The sequence below is a fragment of the Salvia hispanica genome, chromosome 3 (genome assembly GCF_029641045.1).
Source record: "Salvia hispanica isolate PSC_SH4W2 chromosome 3, Shi_PSC_v1, whole genome shotgun sequence".
Taxonomy (NCBI): domain Eukaryota; kingdom Viridiplantae; phylum Streptophyta; class Magnoliopsida; order Lamiales; family Lamiaceae; genus Salvia; species Salvia hispanica.
Window position 1 is genome coordinate 46842648 of NC_142694.1, and position 21236 is coordinate 46863883.

At 37.2% G+C, this 21236-nt stretch overlaps 2 protein-coding genes across 3 annotated transcripts; one reads left to right on the top strand and one right to left on the bottom strand.

The window, feature by feature from the left end:
- Nucleotides 1–2245: 2245 nt before the first annotated feature.
- LOC125212037 (zinc transporter 4, chloroplastic-like) lies at nucleotides 2246–4896 on the bottom strand. The gene is made up of 4 exons (XM_048112051.2): nucleotides 4625–4896; nucleotides 4496–4553; nucleotides 2967–3676; nucleotides 2246–2819 (listed from the first exon to the last, which is right to left on the bottom strand). The coding sequence occupies exons 1-4, from the start codon at nucleotides 4637–4639 to the stop codon at nucleotides 2364–2366; spliced, it is 1239 nt and encodes a 412-aa protein (XP_047968008.1). The 5' UTR covers nucleotides 4640–4896; the 3' UTR covers nucleotides 2246–2363.
- A 13456-nt stretch (nucleotides 4897–18352) lies between these two features.
- LOC125213028 (uncharacterized) lies at nucleotides 18353–20543 on the top strand. Of its 2 annotated transcripts, none has more exons than XM_089067698.1 (4): nucleotides 18353–18382; nucleotides 19018–19110; nucleotides 19184–19387; nucleotides 19473–20543. In XM_089067698.1, the coding sequence occupies exons 2-4, from the start codon at nucleotides 19045–19047 to the stop codon at nucleotides 20400–20402; spliced, it is 1200 nt and encodes a 399-aa protein (XP_088923824.1). In that variant the 5' UTR covers nucleotides 18353–18382; nucleotides 19018–19044; the 3' UTR covers nucleotides 20403–20543. The 2 variants fall into 2 exon arrangements, with proteins under 2 accessions (XP_088923824.1, XP_047969334.1); XM_048113377.2 differs by lacking the exon at nucleotides 18353–18382 and adding an exon at nucleotides 18390–18955 and having other exon boundaries at nucleotides 19030–19110.
- The last annotated feature ends 693 nt before the right edge of the window (nucleotides 20544–21236 follow it).

The following is a 21236-nucleotide window of genomic DNA, read 5'->3' on the forward strand; positions in this document are numbered from 1 at the left end:
TACTGCATAGTATTACTTCCAATAAGAAATGTATGTGGAATAAGAAATATATAAAAATAAAAAATAAAAATATCTTGTCATAAAAAACCGTTTCCAATATTATATGTGTATACAATTTGTTATTTTAAAAGAAAATATCCCTATAAATCTATAATCTAGCTCTAAAACCGTCCTATACATTACATATATAAAATTTTAATTTCAAAAAGGAAAATATCCCTATAATTTAGCTCTCGGAACCACCTTCAACATTACATAAGCAGCCATTCTCTTCTCTTTATTATTCTTTGTTGATGAAAACCGTTGCTCTCTTTGTATTTTGTCTGCCGGATATATTCTACAAACACACAAAAAAATAATACACACCCTCAAGAATATCTTCATTTCGGTAGAGAATTCGTGTGGTTGAGAAGCTCACTCTTCGCCTTTGACCCTTCCTCTTGCAAGAACTCGAGCAACTGGAACATCAGACGCCTATCCATGAAAAATAAAGTAGTGAGTGAGTGAATTTTTAGATACCAAATACCAATATTTATAGTTCCTACGAAATGGAGAGTTTCTATCCTTGTAAACCTATGTGAAACATGGTGAGTGAGTGAATTTCATTGCTCCAAATGGTCCAATTTATAGAAATTTAGTGTTCTTTGGCATTCTTCTCGGTCGGAATATGACTCTTTGAATACAATGTCATTTTTATAAATTACTCCCTTCGTCCGCGAATAAGAGTCTCGTTTTTCCATTTTAGTTCGTCCGCGAATAAGAGTCTCGGTTCACTTTTACCATAAATGGTAATATAGTCTCACCTTCCACTAACTAATTCCACTCACATTTCATTTAAAATTAATATATAAAAATGATATTTTTGTAAATATCATCAAACCTAATGAAATTTATCTAATGTTTAATTTCACAATGAAAGATCATAGACAAAAATTTCTTAAATAGGAAAATTAAATGATAGCAATTCGGCACATTGTATTCCAAGTAACCCACGCATCTCATAATAAACTTTGCATAAATTCTGGATATTAAATGCATTAATAGTGTTTAATTATCCTAATTAATTTTTAATCGTTACTATTACTATCTTAATTTCTTAATTATTGATGGAGTCATGTATTAGTGGAGAGTCATTTGAGGTTCAGTCTTTGTAACATTATTGTCACAATATTGATAGAGTCGTGTATTAATGGCATTAACAATTCTCAGCTACCTAAATTACCCTAAAAAACATTTCTCATTTACTTAAATTTCCCTCAAAACTCCCCTTTTATATATGTATAGATGTAAATGTAAATTAGAGCATACACACTATTGCGCCCGGCGAGCGCGCGATGAACAAGCCAAATGGACGAGAGGTCGTCCGTTGGATAATGCGGTCGTCCGTCTCTCGTCAGTCCGCTCGTCCGTTATTGTGGGAGTTCGACGGACGAGCGGACGGACGAGAGCATTTCACGATTTTTTTTTCAAAACTCTATATATGCGGCTCGTTAAACTTCGTTTCATTTGCACCACGGATGAGCGACCAGCTAACGCATGTATTATCATGCACAACATGATCGTCGGAATTATATATATTCAAGGCATAACATGTACTTTGTTTGAATTGTTTTTTGGTTTGAGATGGTTTTTTTGGTGAACTATGTATTCTTTTTAATTTAAATATATATGTTTTTTTTAAAATAAAATGGTTGCATTTTCTCTGTATTCTTGTCGAAATTTTAATTCCGCATTTGTGAATTTGTTTGTTGGGATGTCATAGTGTTTGTCCACTGTTTTGCAGTGAGATATCCTAGTAATATAGCAATGCAGTGGGATGTCGTAGAAATATGGAAGAAGATGTTTTTCGAATGTCCTAGTGCTTGTCCGTAGAGATATCCGTCCTACTCTGGAGGCTCTTATTAATACTTCGTTCTCACTTATTGAGTTGTCTATCTATTTAAAGAATTTTTAGTATAGGTAGTACTATCAAGTAGGAGTATTGATTTTCATATATAGTTGTTTGTTTTTCGAAAAAAATGGAGATTGTTTAGCCTAGACTAATAATTACTGGTCTATATATTTGATTGGAATGAAGCCTGATGGCTTATGATAAATAACTACTACTATTATTACTTTTATTTAATACTACTCCGTACTAAAAAAAACTGGTGAAGTACGTTTATCTTTTCTCTTTGATTAATTTTTAAGCCAAATTTAAACTAAATAACAGATTCAACCCCAAAACCAAATCATATGAGTTGCATGTGAAAATCACTTGCTACCAAGAAATGCAAAGAGACAAAATTGTTTTTTGTGACCTAACAACTAAAAACATAATTACAACTATTTTCATGTCACAAAGCTTCTAATCAATCAACTAACTAAGCCCACAGTGCTAGCAAAGACATCAAGGCAGCACCCAAGAACAAGAGAAAATACGATACGAACTGCAGCCTCGCGTTGCAACTCATTCGCTTGCTCAAGAAATCGGCTGCTATCAGATCGACCAGAGCCATATACACGAGGATCCCAGCGGAGATCGAGTCCAGGACGCCCTCGATTACTAGAGCTCTCGGGCTGCTAGCATTGTAGAACGAAGATATCCCGATCCCAATACCTATCCCGATTGGGGTGGTTATTGCGAAAAAGCACGCCATGAGGGTTGACTGGAGGCTCCTCAGCTTCGCCTGGGAGATGCATCCTCCCAGAGCGAATCCTTCGAAGAACTGGTGGAACGATAGCGCTCCGATTAGAGGCCTAATCGTACATGGACTGTGTGAAACCCCCAGCGATAGGCCGATGATCACCGAGTGTGATACTATACCAAGTTCAAGAACCTGCAAACACAAACACCTTGTTTTACAAAAAATGGTTTGCCACTTATGTTAAATGATAGTAATATGATATTTTCTCTTAAGATTTTAAGAATAATTATGTAATATAATCCATTATCATGATAAATAGTGTGGAAGAGATGAACATGCCTGTGAAACAACAATGTGGCGAGCAGTATTATCTTCGAAGCCGAAAGAATGCGAGTGCGAGTGACCATGTTGATCCGCACCCCGATGCCCGTCACACGACCCTTGCTCTCGCGAGTGACTGTGCCTGTGATGCGCCGCGTGGGCGTGCATACCGACGATGTGCATGGCGCCCCCTTCCTCTTCTCCAAAAACCAGCCGGCCACTCCCCCTCGTCTCGGTCGGTGCTATCCCCGATTCAGATCCGGCCTCCGATGAATCAGCCTTGACGATTTGGCTTTCTTCTTCCTGTTTCCTTTGCTTTCTCTCGTAATACTGCGTCCCGACAAAATCAGCTAGCAATGTCCCCAATGCGCCCATCATCGCGATGAATCCCGAGAAGGGGAACTTCGACCATGGAAATTCGGGCAGGCAAGCATCGGTCAACGCCTCGGTGGCGTCCGGCAACATGTGGACGAATCCCGTGGCGAGGATGACGCCAGCGGCAAACGCTTTGGCAGCAACAAACAAGTTGGAATCAGTGCGCAAAAACCGGCGCTTCTTCCCGACTAACGGAATGGCCACACCACAGACTCCCATAACGAGGATTGCAGCAATCGCAATGAGCTTAAGGGTGAGAGCGAACTTGTCGTCTCGGCATCCGTCGTCTGCTTCACTTTGGGCGTCACACGCAACGTTCGACATGGAATGGGATATGTTCTGCACGAATGATCCTTCACCACCAAAAGGTCCAAAGCGATTGGGATCAGTGTTAGTCTTTCAAGCAGTACAATGATTCAGAGTAAACGCAAGAATCACATTTGTGACAATGGAAGATCGAGATAAGTTCAATGATCATGCTTACACAAACAGAAAACAGTAGACACTAAGATCAGTGGAACTCAAGAACAAAACAACGAGGCTGATACAGAACGAATAAGGCATACGAAAACGTGAGGCAAAAAGGCGAAAAACCTAAATCTCAGAGAATCAAAAGCCAGTGGTGGCCTAAGGCCAAGCCTCATCTGGTGAAAACCCAAAAGGGAAAATAACCGGAGTAGTAAAGGGAGTTCTCGTCTACGAGATCCGACCCACATAAAACCACACGACCAGATGCGGAATCAAGTTGTAATTCGCACTAGTGAAACAAAGGAAACGCGAAATTTTAAGAAGATGCTCAAGAATGTATATAGAATGATTCACTAGTTGGTGGTGAAGGCATCCTATAAAAACAGAGAATGCAGGTAACAAAATAGCAAAATCAATAATTAAGTCAAGATCCTTTTAAGGATAGATCAAAGTAACATCACAATAAAATGCACAAAGCAGAGATAAAAAAAAAAACCAAAAATTCAAGCTATAATATTAATCTTGAACAACAAATCACTCAACTAAAACTACAGTCTCACAGTTACAGAGCATATAACTTGACACTTTTTTTCACATCAAAATCTAACATTTAAACACCATTCCATAATCAATGCTGCATAGATTAAAAATTCAATTTTTCCATATTTTCAATCCGAAACAGGAAAAGGGCAGCTGAAATTTACCAGAATAAACCCGAATTATCTCTCCAAATCCACCTCCCCACACAACCGGCAACAAATCCTGCACCACGATACAAAAATCAAGCAAACATCCAAACCAATTGCCTCGATTGTAACGGCGAATGAATATACCTGGAGAAACAACATGAGCAGCAGCTGAAATTCCCCTAAATTTGGAACTTTGTAATTCAATAATGCAGGGATAATTGTAGCTCTAGCGAGTCCCAAACGAATTCCCTGAAAAGCGGAGGAATAAAGGTATTTATAGAGATGACGCCGAGATGCGAGGATGTAGAGATATAGAGCGGGAGAGAGAATGTGGACATTTTTAGCGGGGAGAGGGATGAAACAGGGGATGTTGAGATAGATTCAGTGCAATTATGTCGACATCAATATGCAGTAGTTTTGGATCTGTTTTTTTTGTTTTTATATAAATAGATTTGAAGTCCCAATTTTGGTTTTGGCTTTATCTCTTCTATTAATATTCTCACATTTTATAACCTTTGAACTCAAGTGGTCATATGTTTGCTTGAATACCACAATTATGTGTTAACAAATTAAGTTAAACCATTTTGATTGTATGATGTCATGAGATCATCTTAATTGTAAATTTTGTAATGTTGATTGTATGAAGTTTGAGCAGAGACTAGGAGAGATATTCAGTTTATTCTAGTAGTAGTATAATCCCATGATTCTTAAATGTATGTAATTAATTTAGAATTTAGTATGATTACATGAGTTAGACCTACTTGATACGTACATGTTGGGAATAATTCTAGTTTCCCTAGTTTTTCCAGCTGGCCTTCTTATTTAAATTAAATCTCTTCTTGTTTTAGTTTTAATCAGATCAAAATAATTAACATGATAGTTTCATACGGTTCGACAATTATAAGTGCTACTACTACTTAGATAACTGTTCCATTAATCCCCTATGTTCATGGAGTAGTACTATTATTTTGAAGAATGATGGGAGATTTTGATATACACATGGAAATTCATATGTACACATATGTTATAAATTATACGTGGTCAAATTTACTTGTACACAAGTCATTATAACGTACGAGAACATGTTTCGTGTATTTCATCTTCAATAAAAATGTTGTCATAATTTGAAAGAAAAAACAAATGTGTTCACAATGACGAAAATGGGTGGGGTGGGTGTGGAATAGTCCAAAAGAATATTAATGTCAGCCAACATTATGATTTTAAAGGCTATTTCATAATAATAATAATAATAATAATAATAATAATAATAATAATAATAATAATAATAATAATAATAATAATAATAATAGTAATATTAATGTCAGCCAACATTTATGATTTTAAAGGCTATTTGATATAATAATAATAATAATAATAATAATAATAATAATAATATTAATGTCAGCCAACATTTATTATTTTAAAGGCTATTTGATATAATAATAATAATAATAATAATAATAATAATAATAATAATAATAAACCACGTGTCTCTTTATATGCTCTGCTGGCTGTTGCACAAGAGAGGAATTTATTCAATACATCCTGAATAATGATAGTAGAATTAGTTTTCTTCCAAATTCAAAACTACAAGGAGAAAGAGAATCTTTGTACTATAATCTACATATTATTTCTACATTGGTTTCTCATTTGAGTTACGTGGTTGAGTTAAATATTGATTCTATATTGCAGCAGTTTATCTATCTTTCCTTTCTCATCGAGCCAAATGTGTGAAGACTTACTTAAAGCTAGAAGATGGACGGAGCATAATCACAGAAGCAACTCTGATAAACATAAAGGTGCATTATAGCTCGCCCTGCCTCCTAGTTAGTTGGTTGATGTTTGTTTAGTTTTTGTTTTCTTTCATCTGCTTCGGAGGTGCATTTCCTTTGCTTAGCTTGCTTTTTCTGGTTTGAGGTTTTTTTGTTGCTTGTTTTCTTAGGCTAGTTTGTTGATACTGAACTTTGGTTCCTTTGCTCATCGATCTCTAAGCAGTTTGAGCCTTTTCTCTCGTATAAAAAAAATCAAGATTCCTAACTCAATTCAAAGAAATTTAGTATCTTGCACTTTTGCTTAAATTAAAGTTGACTTATCATTTGTAAAATTTGCAGTTGAGTATGTATTATACTCTTAAATTTGTGTATGGAAATTATAACTTGATATGTTTTGATGATAATGTCGTTTTATACGTACGGGTATGAATAATTAACGTGGGAGATATGGATGTTGTTTGAAAATTGGAATTGGAATAAAATGATTTTGGATGAATGTTATGTTTTAAATTGGATTTGGAATAAAATAATTTTGGGTGTATGTTACTCCATGTGTGTTGGGAAGAAACCAAACTGTTTGGCAATGAAACGAGACAACGATTGAAAACTGTTTCAAAACCATAGGGGCTGGTTTGAAACCATCCAATAACCCAGAAAAGAGCCTCATTTTTCTTGATAATTCCAATGTTTGATATACTTTCGAATTTTCTCAAAGCCCAACAAACTAAACACAGCCCGCAAAAAGCCCAAAACAATTTTTCCTTCCCATGACCTCGGTTGTGAACACGACAACACGTTGCACAATCTATGTTGTCCGAAAAATGTCTTCTGATTCTGCCCTCCACAGTTTACAGAGCACCACATAGTTGATCCACCTTTCAATTTGAAGATTTCTCCTAGAGGAAGTCAGACATTGGACTAACTCTATTGCTCTCATTTCAGCTTCAACTAGTTTAGGATATACCAAAGTCACGAACCAACCTCTGCTTAATGTATCACGAGCCACTTTTAATGAGTTTTTTTGCAAGTATTGCGACCTGGTTGCAACCTTGCCACATCTCCTTATACGTGTCGTGACGATTCCCAATCACATGTGCCAGCATCCGGCTGGAGATCAAATGTAAATGTGAGGAAACTAAGAGAACACTTTGATTCAAACTACACAATTTAGGCAAATGGTACAAATCTTTCATATTTATAGTCATTCCTAATTTATTCTAGAATTCTCTACTTCACTCTTTTATATTCTAAATATCTAATTTTTTCTCTATAAAAATCTAGATATTTTCTTAAATAATATCTACTCTATCAATTTCATAAGAATATGCACTTTTAATTTGCCACAAATTTTAATGTACAATTTGTAAAGTAAGAGAGAGATAGAAATAAAAAGTAATTAAAATATTGTTAGTGGAGAATGGATCTCATCTCATTGGAGATAAACAACTTTCAAAATTAGAAGGTGCATATTCTCTTGTGATAGACTAAAATAGATAGTGCATATTTTGTGGGACGGATGGAGTGCAATATAGAGAATTCCATATCTAGATAATTATCCTACAAATATCTAGATAATCTAATTTCTAATATCTAGATATTTTCATTACAAAAATCAAGTTTATTTATTTATATTCTAATATGAGCAATCTGCATGTAGGTCGCATGGAGTTAGAACTGAGCCATAAAGCTAACACCGTATAGATCACCCATATTCCAATATGCAATTTCCTCCTAGAGGAATTCGGAACTGGAACTAACCTTGTAGCTCCCTTTTGAGATTCGGCGGTGTCACGATCGAGCAACTTTTAATGATTTTTTTTGCTACCATTGCAACTTGATTGCAATCTAACCACGAATTCTTATTTGTTTCTTGACGGATCCTAGTTATATTGGCTAGCATCCGATTTGAGATTAGATGTGTTCCTCGCTAGAGTATCTTCAGTACCGACGCTTGATCATTTCTGCGTGGCAACATTATCATTTTATTTGGAATCCGTCTACCAATATGCACGAAAATCAAGGCTTCCTCAAGATTTCTGGTTTCCATCGTCATCGTCATCATCATGTTGTCTATCAAAAGAAGATAAATGTTAAAAACGCATGCAAAAAAATTGATCTTGATAAAGAAATGTGGTTAATAAATTTTCTTTAGAGAGTGGTGCAGGTTGGTGCTGGGGTTTGATGCCCCTTGCACAGTGGAAGACTTGTACAAAACAAATAAATCAGATACAGATCTATTTGACCGATTATGCTATTAATCAATTCACATGTTAAACAGATAATTCCATGCTAGAACGCAAATAATTCATGCTTAGAAAAATATAAATCCTAAACATGATTTCTACGGTTTAAGGTTACCGATTTGATTCTCCAAAGAATCGCCGATTGCTCGTGCCTTCTCCACGTGATGATCTTCAATACTAGACCACGGATCTTCTCTGTGGTTCCCGAACTGTATCTCGATATCAGGGTGGGCTGATCTTATCAAAATACTAGGATTCGAATAAAGAAGATAGAAATTCCTCGCGGAGGAGAAAATTAAAAAAAATCGCTTCCTTCTGTAGAGAGAAAGGAACGAAATTTTGTAGAGAAATTAATGAATAATTCTGTCCCCTTTATTCTCCTATTTATATTAAGTTCCTTTTGGACCCAGACAGGGATCTATGAAAGGTTTTGGATATGGGCTCCCCCAATTAGCTTTTTACTAATTAAATTGAACCCACAATTTAATACAAGCTTATATTGGAATATTACGAGCAGCCACTACAGAAGAAATATTGAACTCTCCCCATCCAAATCCGAAATTACAAGTAATCCAGGTTTTCGTTATTTATATTATTTATTTCTCGCGCTTAAGATATAAATTTCCATTAATTAATTAATGTCTGCTATGGACCTAATTAATTAATATCTTATTAATTCCAAGAGTGGACTTAGCAAGAAACATTTATTTATTATTCATAGAGCGATAAAACTCCAAGTGACCAGTTTTCTGAATAATAAAACCTTGTTCGAGCTCCTCTAAAGGACATTATCAAACGAGACTCACCTCGCGCACGATTCAACATAATAGCAATCCTAGCACCGCTTGATATTAATCACCACTACCCAATATATCAGGATTATTGGGTTGCGAAAAACCCGCATCATTTGATAAGTCAAAGTAGTGCATAATCAATACCGTATGCTCAATGCTAACATATGTAGATTAAGAAATAGTATTTTATAAAGACATAGTCTTTCAGTAGATAGCATAAAGACACGTCTTGCTGTTAGATCCGTTCAGTGCTATACCACACCAATATCATCTTATTTCAGTAAGGCTTAGAAATATGCGGACTGACATTGCAACCTTTCACGATAGGTAGTCTAAGCCTATCTAGGTTGTGAAATTCTTCTTTTTCTTTTGCAAAGCATTGCATAGATCTGACCGTGTTACCTTAAAGTGGACGCCGCCCACAACCGGCCTACTAAGCAAAAGACTTAGACTTTGTTTGCTTCTTATACATTTAAATGTTTATAAAACATCTTATAAATGCACAAGTAAACACAATGTAATAATAATAGTGATTCTATTCGTGTGGAACTGCTCGAATAATACTGAATCAGGTTAAAAGTGGATTGCAGAGTTTTACGTATACAAGCAAGATTTTATTTGCGTGAAACTGCTCGAAATATGCTTTTCAGTATACCAAACCTAACAGTTGGTTGGTGATTGGATGAATTGTACTCCATCTGTTCCCTCATAGTTAAGGCAAAAAATTTCGGCATAGAGTTTAAGGGCATGTTCAAGTTCCCAGAAATGTTAAGAAATGGAGTTAATTCTTGTCATTATATGATGTTCAGGTTTCAATATTAATTTCCGAAGGCCGCATTGTTGGGTTGTGTAATAGGCTTAATTCAATTCATAGCCTTTTGATGGTTTTTAAATCTGATTGGAAGAATGTGTCAAGAAATAAGCAATTAAGTTATTCATTATGGGGCTATTATGGCCAGACAACAGACAACATACATGTATTTCGATTCAAAAAAAATTCCCAGTCCATATCTTAATTTATTTTTGAAAAGATGAACATCCTAAACCTTTTGCATATGTCATCCTTCAACAGTGACAAATCTGGATTAGATTTAATTCTCACATACCCATATCAAATAAAATGAACAGGCCCTAAGAAAACAACGTTGAGTGTGTTAAATAAATGGATAAAAAAGTAAGATAGAGAAAAATGTAGAGAGAATAAAGTAGATAGAATAAAGTAAGAGAGAGTAAAGTAAGAAAGAGAAAAAAGCTACTACTACTATATATGGAAATGACTCAACTATGAGAGAAATTGAAAAATGACTCAACTATGAGGGAACGAAGGGAGTACCACGTATCCTAGTTCACTTTTGCGCTACATGGAGGAAGTGACTCTTCCCCAATCAATACTTGAACAATTTGAATGAATTAATTATATTCGTTCAAAAAACAATTAGTCTTATTTTGATGAAAAATCAATACTCTCACCCTCCTAATATTAAATATGAAATGTTTGCTTTTGGGCATGTGATTTTATGTAGTGTTATTTTGTGAGTTAATTGAATGAGAACAAAGTAAGAGTTGGTATTTAGGGAGATAAGGGGAGATTTGAGGGTATTTAGGGAACTGTCCTTTTAAAATAGATATTACTATTATTTAAATATAAACATGAATGTTGAAGACAACGTATTTTGGTTTAGAGTCAATTATTTAGTTTCATAATTAATGGATAAGAGTTGGTTATTTAGTTTCCATAGTTAGTGGATTAGTGGTATAGTTAGTGGCATAATTACTAAGAGCTAGAGTTGAGACAAATACTTATTTACGTATAAAAATCATGCAATGTTAAACAAAAGCTATTGCTTTTATTTATTGAATTCATCTGTTGCCCACAATTTTTGAAAAAGGAGCCAAAGATCTGTACGACTTCAACATATTGTGTAAGTTCATTTCTAACTTATCTCCAATTAGTAGAAATGCTTCCCCTGAATGTGATCTTCCGCATGTACCGATTGAGCATCGAGCATGATAACCATATCGTATGTCAGGTGTTGTTAGAGTCGCTACGAAGAGAAAGGATATATTGAGAATGTACTGCGATTTTCAAATAGAAAGAGAAGGGCATACAGTCTCAGAAGACGATGTTATCGCCTCTCTGCGAAAGAACGAAGAACTGGGAGATCATCACGATGAACAGCTAACCGCCACAACTCGCAGCTCGCAAAAATCTATTCTTGAAATTGACTTATGTCATTGTCATTTGAGGGGAATTTTCGTTTTCATAATTAGTGGATAAGAGTTGGTTATTTAGTTTCCATAGTTAGTGGATTAGTGGTATAGTTAGTGGCATAATGTTGCACGTTTCTCATCAATTAGTTATTGCATATTCTTCTCTATAAATATTTGTAATCCTTTGGCATTAATGATTGCACTTAACAATTCATAAGGTTTGTGAGATATGATCTGAACTTACTTTGATGGTATGCCACCTTATGCGACTGACTTCATTATATTTCAGGTTTCTTACGTTGGATGAGTCAAAGTTGCTGGAGAATCGGTTGACTTTAAGAGCTATGTGTGTGTGTAGTTTTAAGTTCTTAGTTTTATAAATCCAGATTCGGAATGAGTTGGATTTAGTTTGTTTTGTTTATTCCTATATTTTATAAATCCAGATTTGAAATGAGTTGGATTTAGTGCCCTATTAATCTACTACTTTTACATATGTGACTGAACAGATCTCCTTGGAGAATTAAAATAGGTGTAATTGGATTTCTCCTTACTGCATAATCGGTGTATGCATTTCTTATAGTGCAATTTTAGTGTGAGAAGTGAGAACCAATCGGTTTGTTAGTATAAGAGCACTCCCAATGGAGGTGGCGAATTCTCGGCGATAAATCGCCGATTATCGCCGAATTATCGCCGGCCATTGTGGCGAAGTCGGCGATAATTCGGCGATAATGTTACCGTTGCTTCGCCGAGTGGCGATTTATCGCCGGATTATCGCCGAGCGATCGCCGGCCACTGTGGGCGACGCTCGGCGATAATCGGCGATTTTTAAAATTTTTTTTTTTTTTTTTGGCCGAACGGCTATTTTATCCCACCCCTATAAATATTTCATCCTCTTCCTCCATTCATCACCCACAAACTTCATTCACACAAATTTTCAATCTTTTTTCTCTCCATCTTTATTAAATGAGTTCTGATTCATCGTCTCGTGCTCAGTCCGACGAGGAAATATCACATTCTTCTTCCGAAGAAGAGGTACCTCCCGCTCCCACCGGATGGGATGTAGCGGGTTTCGCCAACAACCCAATCAACAACTATATCTCCCGCTGCATACAAAGCGAGATCGCTCGAATGCAGCAGCCACCCCCCCAACGGCCAATCCGCCGGCGGCGCCGATACATCCCTCGCAACCACACTGGTGCGCACGATCGGCTGTTCGCCGATTATTTCGCGGAGGAACCACGTTATCCGGCAGATGTATTTCGTCGCCGGTTCAGAATGCGCCGCTCCCTCTTCCTGCGCATTGTTAATGCGTTGTCCGCGCGTTACCCCGAGTTCCGGCTCCAGCGAGACGCAGCAGGGAAGCCCGGACTATCGCCCCTACAGAAATGCACTGTTGCCATCCGGCAGTTGGCATATGGAGGGTCCGCCGACATGTTCGATGAGTATCTGCAATGCGGCGAGACGACTGGCAACGAGTGCCTGAAGAATTTCTGTCAGGGCGTGCGAGAGATATTTGGGGAGCACTACCTTCGCTCGCCGGACGCAGCTGACTGCCAGTTCCTACTGGATTGGCACTGGAGGACCCACGGCTTTCCGGGGATGCTCGGCAGCATCGACTGTATGCACTGGCAGTGGAAGAACTGCCCAACCGCGTGGCGAGGCCAGTTTACTACCGGCTACAAAGGTACGCATCCCACCATCATTCTTGAAGCCGTTGCCGACCAACGGCTTTGGATTTGGCATGCTTATTTTGGTATAGCCGGGTCGAACAACGACCTAAATGTTCTCAATTCCTCGCCCCTTTTCAACGAGCGGATCAACGGATTAGGCCCCTCCATCGAATTCACGGCCAATGGCAATGTGCATAACATGGGGTACTACCTGGCTGACGGCATCTATCCGCAATGGCCCGTGTTTCTGAAGACGATCAGATGCCCACTCGGAGATAGAAGAAGGTATTTTGCCCGAGCGCAAGAGTCTGCGCGCAAGGATGTGGAGAGGGCATTTGGGGTGCTCCAATCGCGATTTGCACTGGTAAAGGGTCCGACGCGCTTTTTCTACCAGGGGGATATTGCCGATATCATGTATGCGTGCATCATCATGCATAACATGATCATCGAAGATGAACACGAAGGCGTCCTCGACGTCACCAACGACCCAAGTGTTGCATCATCGAGTCACGGTGTCTCAACCGAGTCCGCCCGCCAGGGTGTACCGCACAACGAACATGAACGGTTCCAGGCGTTCATGGACATACACCAGAAGGAGGCCCATCAAGCACTACAACACGATATCATCGAAGAATTGTGGGCAAATAGAAACCGCGCCCACCGCCCTTGAATTTTTTTTTCTTTGAATTTTTTTTTTGATTTTTTATTTCCATTCGTGTACTTTTTTTTTTTTTAATTTTCTTCGTTGTAATGTGTACCCGTGTTTAATACAACGAACTTTATTACTATTTATTTGATTTATCTTTATAAATTAAATAAGCTAGCTTTATTATATATAAAAATAAAACAATTAAATTAGTGATGATGTAAAAATGAAATGTTGAGTTAGGGAGAAATAAGGGAGAAATAAGGGAGAAACCATTGTAGGGGTTGGCTAAAAACTGGGGATAAAATGTGATGCTGATGTGGCGCTGATGTGGCAGGAGTTAGGGAGAAATAAGGGAGAAATAAGGGAACTCCATTGGGAGTGCTCTAATACTCTAGTCATCAAAACTTCTTTTCCCACCTTTGCTCCACGAAGAGGAATTAACAAAGCAAAATGGGAACTTGAAGTAAAAAAGAGTAAGCTTGAGTGATAGAGATCGTAAGTGGCAGGGTGCAGAATAGTACTCCCTCCGTCCTCTATTAGGAGTCACTTTTTTAAGAAATGTAAAGAAAAGTTGGTTGAAAAAGTTAGTGGAATGTGAGACCCATTTTTATATTGGTTTTGTAATAAAATGTGAATGAATTGAGTTAGTGGAATGTGGGACTTACTTACTATTTATGGTAAAAATGAAGTGTGACTCTTAATTGGGAACGGATCGAAATGGAAAAGTGTGACTCTTAATGGGGGACGGAAGGAGTATTAATTATTGTATTGTTCTTTATAGCATTAATTATTGTACATGTAAGTTGTGAAAAAGAAAAGAATTGATTTTGTGTCACGATCGGAAAATCATTAATTGTACATCACATTTTATTTTAATTGTATAAATTCACAGAGGAGGAAGTCAAAGAGGTAAGCAGTAATAATAATCCACTATACTATTTTTATTATTGTCTAGATTTATTAATGTTTATACACCGATTCTCGATCATCATAATTCATAATATAATTAATTGCAGATTATTACAATAAGTGCCTCCGCGAACAAGCTGTCGAATATTCAGAAGCAAGCGGATGAATATGCAAGATTGATTATGGAAGAATTGGACCCTAAGTATGTGGAGTGAGTGGGAGGTTTAGGTTTTAGTTTATAATGATGAGATTGATTTTAATTTTAAAGTTAATGTAGTGTATAAAGAAGTTTTAAAAATAATGAGTAATTATTCATTGTGTTCAATTCTTTATTGTAATAGATTTTTATCTTCCTACTCCATGATTTAATGTTTAAAATTTATATATGTGATTTGTTTCAAATTTAATTTTGTTTAAACAGAGAAGGACTCGCAATGATGTAAATGCCCTTCAATTTTGTTGCCTTTGCTTTACAAATGTGATCGCCTAATTAATACAGTACTAATGTGATTTGTTGTTTTGATGGTTAAAGGTTTGAGAGCCCTAGTCCTTCAATCTCAATGTTTCGGGAGCCGAGCTTCGGACATGGCCAGCTGAGGGTGTTGAACAACACCCACGCACACTGGTCGTGGCACCGCAACAACGAGACCAACTCTGTCACCGCGGATGAGATATGGTTGGAGAGCTTGATCTCGTCCACACAATGCAACGACCTTGTTATTTCGTCAAAATCTACAAATGATGAGTTGTGATGGTGCTCAATCATGTAAATAATTACATTTCAATATTGTAACTTGCCTTCATTCATCAATTTAGGTACTCCCTCCATTCCCTCATAGTTGAGGCGGAACTTTTTGGCACGGAGTTTAAGAAATGAATGTTGAATGTGTTAAATAAATAGATAAAAAAGTAAGAAAGAGAAAAAAAGTAGAGACAATAAAGTAAAAAATGAACAAAGTAAGAGAGAGGAAAAAGTTACTATAAATGGAAATGACTCAACTATAAGGGAACTTCCCGAAATAGAAAAATGACTCAACTATGAAGGAACGGAGGGAGTACTACGTAATTTGACTAGAATATTATTTAACTTATCAGGGATCCGTTTGATACAGAATTAGCTATTGGAGTTTTGATTAAACATATAGTTTCAAATATCTGAGATGCTCCTTCAATCTTCTGACTAAATATAGTCTTTCATGTGACACATAGTTCGAAAAGAATAGTTTCCTTTTCAATTATTATTGTAAACATTAATATCTGGTCTTATAAGCACTGCATGAAATTATGATCTCTTTTTTAAAAAAAAATTCAACGATGTACTGTAAAATTTTAAACGAGATGATGCTTAGAACTTCAGTCGAATTATTTTGTTGATTTTCTTGAGATTAATAATTATTTCATCATGTTTCATAAAAAAGTCATGTCATCTTTTGGTATAATTAGGAAGAGGAGGGCATTTAAGTTTACATTTACACAATTCAACGGCTCGATGCTTGATCCAATCCAGCATGGGCAATTTATATTATTTGGTAGCCCATTAGAGCATCCGCAACGCTGCCTCGTTGCGGACTCGATCTCGTCTCGACGAGACGAGACGGCATCGAGACAGCGTTGCGGCTCCCGTCTCGTCTCAACGAGATGAGATGTCTCGACGCCCGACGCGTCCCGGCGAGGCAAGTCTCGAGGTCGCGAGACACGTGCCCGGCGCCACGTGGCGCGCGCGGGCTGGTGGCGTGACGCCCACTCGCCGACCCGCGAGTGGGCGTCGGATTTATGACGTCATAATTCAATTTTTTTTTTAAAAAAAATCAGATTTTTCAGAAAAAATAAAAATAAAAATAAAAATAAAAAACGGTAATATTACCGTTGAACGGTAATATTTTTAATTTTTATTTTTATTTTTATTTTTTTTATATTCTATATATACTCTTCTCCATTCTCTTGCACAACATGATTGTCGCCGACGAAGAACCTGAGGCGGGAAATTGGTTTGACCCTGAAACCCCGGGAAGCTCAACCGCAAGTAGTTCGTCTCGAACGGGAGTGCATCCGTCTTTGCAAGAGCGGTTGTCTATTCGGGTAAGGACACGTGATTCTACCGCCCACGCCCAACTCCAGGAGGATCTAATGGAGCACATTTGGGCAAAATTTGGCAACCATTAGATGATCGTCACTAGAGAACTTCTTCTTCTGCTTCTTTGCCTCCATTTTTTTTTTATTTGAGTTTAAGTGTGCAATTTGTAATTTCTAGTTTTTTAATTATGTCTTTTTTATTTTTTTATGTATTTTAAATTGTAATTTTATTTTATTTATAATGAAGTGTGTTTTTTATTAATGGAATTTGTTGGAATTAAAAATAAAAAATGAAATTGAATGAATAGTTAAGAGATGGATAAGAGATGGTTAAGAGATGGAGGGTTGCAGGTGTTGTCTCTTAGTTAAGAGATGAGCTGAAAAGTACAGTGGGGCCCATGAATAGTGAAGAGATGAGACGGTTAAGAGACGGATAAGAGATAGCGTTGCGGATGGCCTTATACTTTTAAATAAATTTTATTTTCGTAGCTAAACCCTAAACCCTAAACCCTACTGACTACATGTATAATTGTTTATATGCGTCAAAAATAAAAAAGATGGAAAAATAAAATTATTGTCATGCTTTTTTATTTGTGCTGATTTTTTTAATTATATATGTACTTATCCCCGTAAAATTTAAAAATAATAGTATCAATTATTTTTTATATAATTATTTGTGTAGAGTTTTCAATTATGAAATCATCACCATAAAATTTTAAACAATACTAACAAAGTGTATAGTTATAATTATTATAACCATACAAAAGATATCACACTTTCCTTTTTAGTTTGTCCCACAAAAGATGTCATATTTCTCTTTTTGGAAAAAGTTCTTTCTCACATGAATATAAAAATTATATATTCTCTTTCCATTTAACACACAAAACAAAACCTCCTAAAATCTCGTGCCGTCCCATAAGTGTGACATCTTTTATGGGAAATTATTATTAGTAATTTAAGTATGCAATATATTATATACTGGAGGCAACTAATATTTTATGGCTATAATTTTTTCTTTCTTATGTACCTATGTATATAAATTATATAATTGAAAATTCTAAAAAAATAAAAAAGTATAGCCATTATTGCATTTTTCTATCTTCTTTTTCACAAGCATGTAAACGATTATATACATACTTAGTAACTTAACATGAAAATATACATTGTATTATGCCTATATTTAATTTAAGTATGGACATATATTACTCCATTATTTAAGAGGCAAAAAATATAATGGTAATATCTATTTAATTATCATGCAATTTTCCATATAATTAGTCTAATGAATATCTTCTAAAAATAACTGCATTAAAATTCAAGTTTAGTTGGACGTGGTTCTCCATTTGTCAAATATTTAGTGGTTGGACACACCACGTATTAATCCACTCTGGCATGGATGGACCACTAAATATTTTCTTAGGACCAAGAAATAAATAATTTCAAACATTTGTGACAAAACGACGCCGTATGGTTGCTATGCCAGGGACCCACACACATTTTAAAACATTTTCTATGCGCACACTTCAGTCCAGACAAGTAGTGTAGTGAGTACGATTCTTTTGATCTGCACACCGCCATCCGGTAACCATTCTTCTTCTTCTTCTCGACATAATCGTAACTTGTTTCTGCAATTCAACGAGAGTATTGTTTGAAAATTTTCTCTTTTTTTTCTGGCTTCGGAATTTCATGTAATGTGATGCCGTCTGGAGTTGTACATTTGTGTGTTGCTTGAGTTAGGGTTTTAGTGTGTATGTGCATCTTTCTCCCTTTCCCCCTATTTATTTATTATCTTCCCTTTTCTAGCTTTGGAAGTTCATGTAAACTGTGTTTTATTCCTGCAATTATCTATGCTTGTTGAAACACTAATTCTATAGTGATTTGATCAAAAACCTTGGAATTGAGAGGTTCACAGCTAAACTTGCTGTTTAAGAGAGAAGAGAACTTAAAGGATGTAGAACAAGATAGAGCATTCATTACTATTTCATTACTTAGATGTGAAGATGATTTTACAATGCTATAAATAGAAGAATACTTATACCTATTCAATTGAGCTAACTTTCTAACTCTTACTTCTTCCTTGTTACATTTCGTACGTCGTCTGCTTTTATGTCGTCTCGCGTCTCCTGTGTACTGCTTTATGGAGTTGTGGAAAAGGTGGTAATTGTTCTGACAATCTCCTGGATTTAGATTACATTCATTGTCTTTAATTGCTGTAGATTTTGGCTCAGATTAAGTCCCAAAAAATGGCAGACGTAGAGACTGTTGTTGGTGAAGAAGTTACATGTGCATCCTTATTGGAGAGCTTGCAGGTTTAGTTTCCCCTGTCTTGTCCTGCTCTTTGACGAACAGAACAGAACAGAACTAATCCTTGCTTCAATGCAGAAAATCTGGGATGAAGTAGGTGAGACCAACGAGGAACGGGACAAAGTACGCATTCGATTGGACCGAGATTGCTTGGATGTATACAAGAGAGAATTTGACCAGGCTGTGAAATCTAGGGCTCACCTTCTTCACAATTTGGTAGATGCTAAGGAAAAACTCACCAATCTCCTATCGCTCCTTGGAGAGGAGACCTGCGTTGGGATCGTAAGCAGTTCTTTTGATCATCATGTTATAGTAAATGAGTTTGGGTGTGCTTTTAACTGTTTCTTACTAAGTTGTTCTTTCACAGCCTGAGATCACTTCGGGAACGATCAAAGAACAGCTCGAAGCTATAGGTCCGGCTTTGGAAAGACTTTCGAAGCTCAGGGATGACACGATAAAAGAATTCTACCATGTTCGAGTGGAGGAAGATCCACCCCCTTCGCCTGAAGGCGGGGGTGTTTCTGACTCTCCGTGTGAAGGCAAGAAGAACTATTCGCTGGTGGAGACGGAGTTATTGGCACGCATCCACGCCAACATCTCTGGAGACCCGTCGGTTGGAAGCATGTCAAGGAGGGGGGTTTCTTGGGGGAAGATCGCGGAAAAGTACAACGCTATGAAACCAGAATGGGCACTCGAGCGAGATGGCAAAGGTCTCTGCCGTCACTGGGGCCGGGTGCAGAAAGACCTCTCTAAGTTCACGGACCACGTCACCAATCTGCAGAAGGCACGGCCGAGTGGCACAAGCTGGGATGATGTTCGAAAGAGGGCTTTAAGGGCTTTTTATAAAGATACGAAAAAGCATTTCAAGTACGAGGACGTGTGGAAAATTGTTCAGAGAGACCTCAAGTTATTCGGAGATGCTTCATCTGATCCAAAAAGAAAGAAGCTCTCTACCTCTGGCAAATACTCAACAAGCGGTAAGACTTGTGCTGATCCCATCGATTTGGATTCGAGGAGGACAGGGGAGAGTTTGCACGTAGAATTGGCACCGTGTGGGAGTCGTCCCATGAGTCACAGGGCGGCTAAGAGGAAGACGAAGGAAAAGGCGAGCAGTGGGGCCGTGATTGAGGAGAAGTTTCTCGTCTTGTCCGAAAAAATGGGTTTGGTCGGAGAAGCAATTATGATCAAGTCGTATTTAAAAGCACTTGAAAAAGACACGTCGAGGATGAGCGATACCAAAAGGCAACAGCATGAAGCTGCAGTCAAGTTACTTGCGTGCAAACTTGGATTGGTGTAAATTTTTATTTTGAATGAAGGAATTTTAGGAGTTTAAATTATGTTATTTCCTGCATTTGAATTACTAATGTTTTGTTATTTAAATTATGTTATTTTAGGAAAAATATCATAATTTAAATAAGTATGTAAGATAAGATAGTTAGGAAAAATCCACCTGCCACATCAGATTTAGGTCAGCCATAGGCCAGCCGCAATAAAAATAATTCAAAATATACTACATTTACGGAATTAAAATTACGATTAAATTACGGAATTAAATTTACGAGACATATACGGGAAAATTCATTAATTGCATTTAAAAAAGGTACATAGATAAAAAAAATTACATTAAAAAAGGTACATAATAAAGAAAAAAAACTATCGCCGTGCAATCCTCCATGCCCACAACTCTTCAATTATATCCTTTTGGAGTTGAATATGAGCATCCACTTGGCGCATGTTGGCAAATTCCTTGAGGCGGCCAGCTTCATTGAGAGGTACCCCCTGTCGTACACTAGGGGTGGCCGTTCCGTGGCTTGGACCGGCTTCATCGTCATTGACCCAACTAGTCAGTTGTACGCCTTCGTCTTCGACGATCATGTTGTGCAGGATAATGCAGGCGTACATTATCTGGGAAACGCATCCGACATCCCACAAACGCGTTGGACCCTTAATTGCCGCCCATCGAGACTGGAGCACACCAAATGCGCGCTCCACGTCCTTGCGCGCCGACTCCTGTCGTTCCGCAAAGTAGGCCTTCTTTTCATCACTTGTTTGTCTGATCGTCTTCACAAAGACCGGCCACCGAGGGTATATCCCATCCGCCAAGTAGTAGCCCATATCATGTCGGTTGCCG

Bases quoted from the DNA above. Each gene is read 5' to 3' on its own strand.
- LOC125212037 (XM_048112051.2), bottom strand. The intron at 3,677-4,495 runs GTAAATTTCAGC...TTGGTGGTGAAG, and splicing joins GATAATTCGGGTTTATTCTG to GATCATTCGTGCAGAACATA. The intron at 2,820-2,966 runs GCATGTTCATCT...TTGTGTTTGCAG, and splicing joins GCCACATTGTTGTTTCACAG to GTTCTTGAACTTGGTATAGT.
- LOC125213028 (XM_048113377.2), top strand. From the start codon at position 18,908: ATGTCGTCTCGCGTCTCCTGTGTACTGCTTTATGGAGTTGTGGAAAAG. The intron at 18,956-19,029 runs GTGGTAATTGTT...ATTTTGGCTCAG, and splicing joins TTTATGGAGTTGTGGAAAAG to ATTAAGTCCCAAAAAATGGC. The intron at 19,388-19,472 runs GTAAGCAGTTCT...GTTCTTTCACAG, and splicing joins AGGAGACCTGCGTTGGGATC to CCTGAGATCACTTCGGGAAC.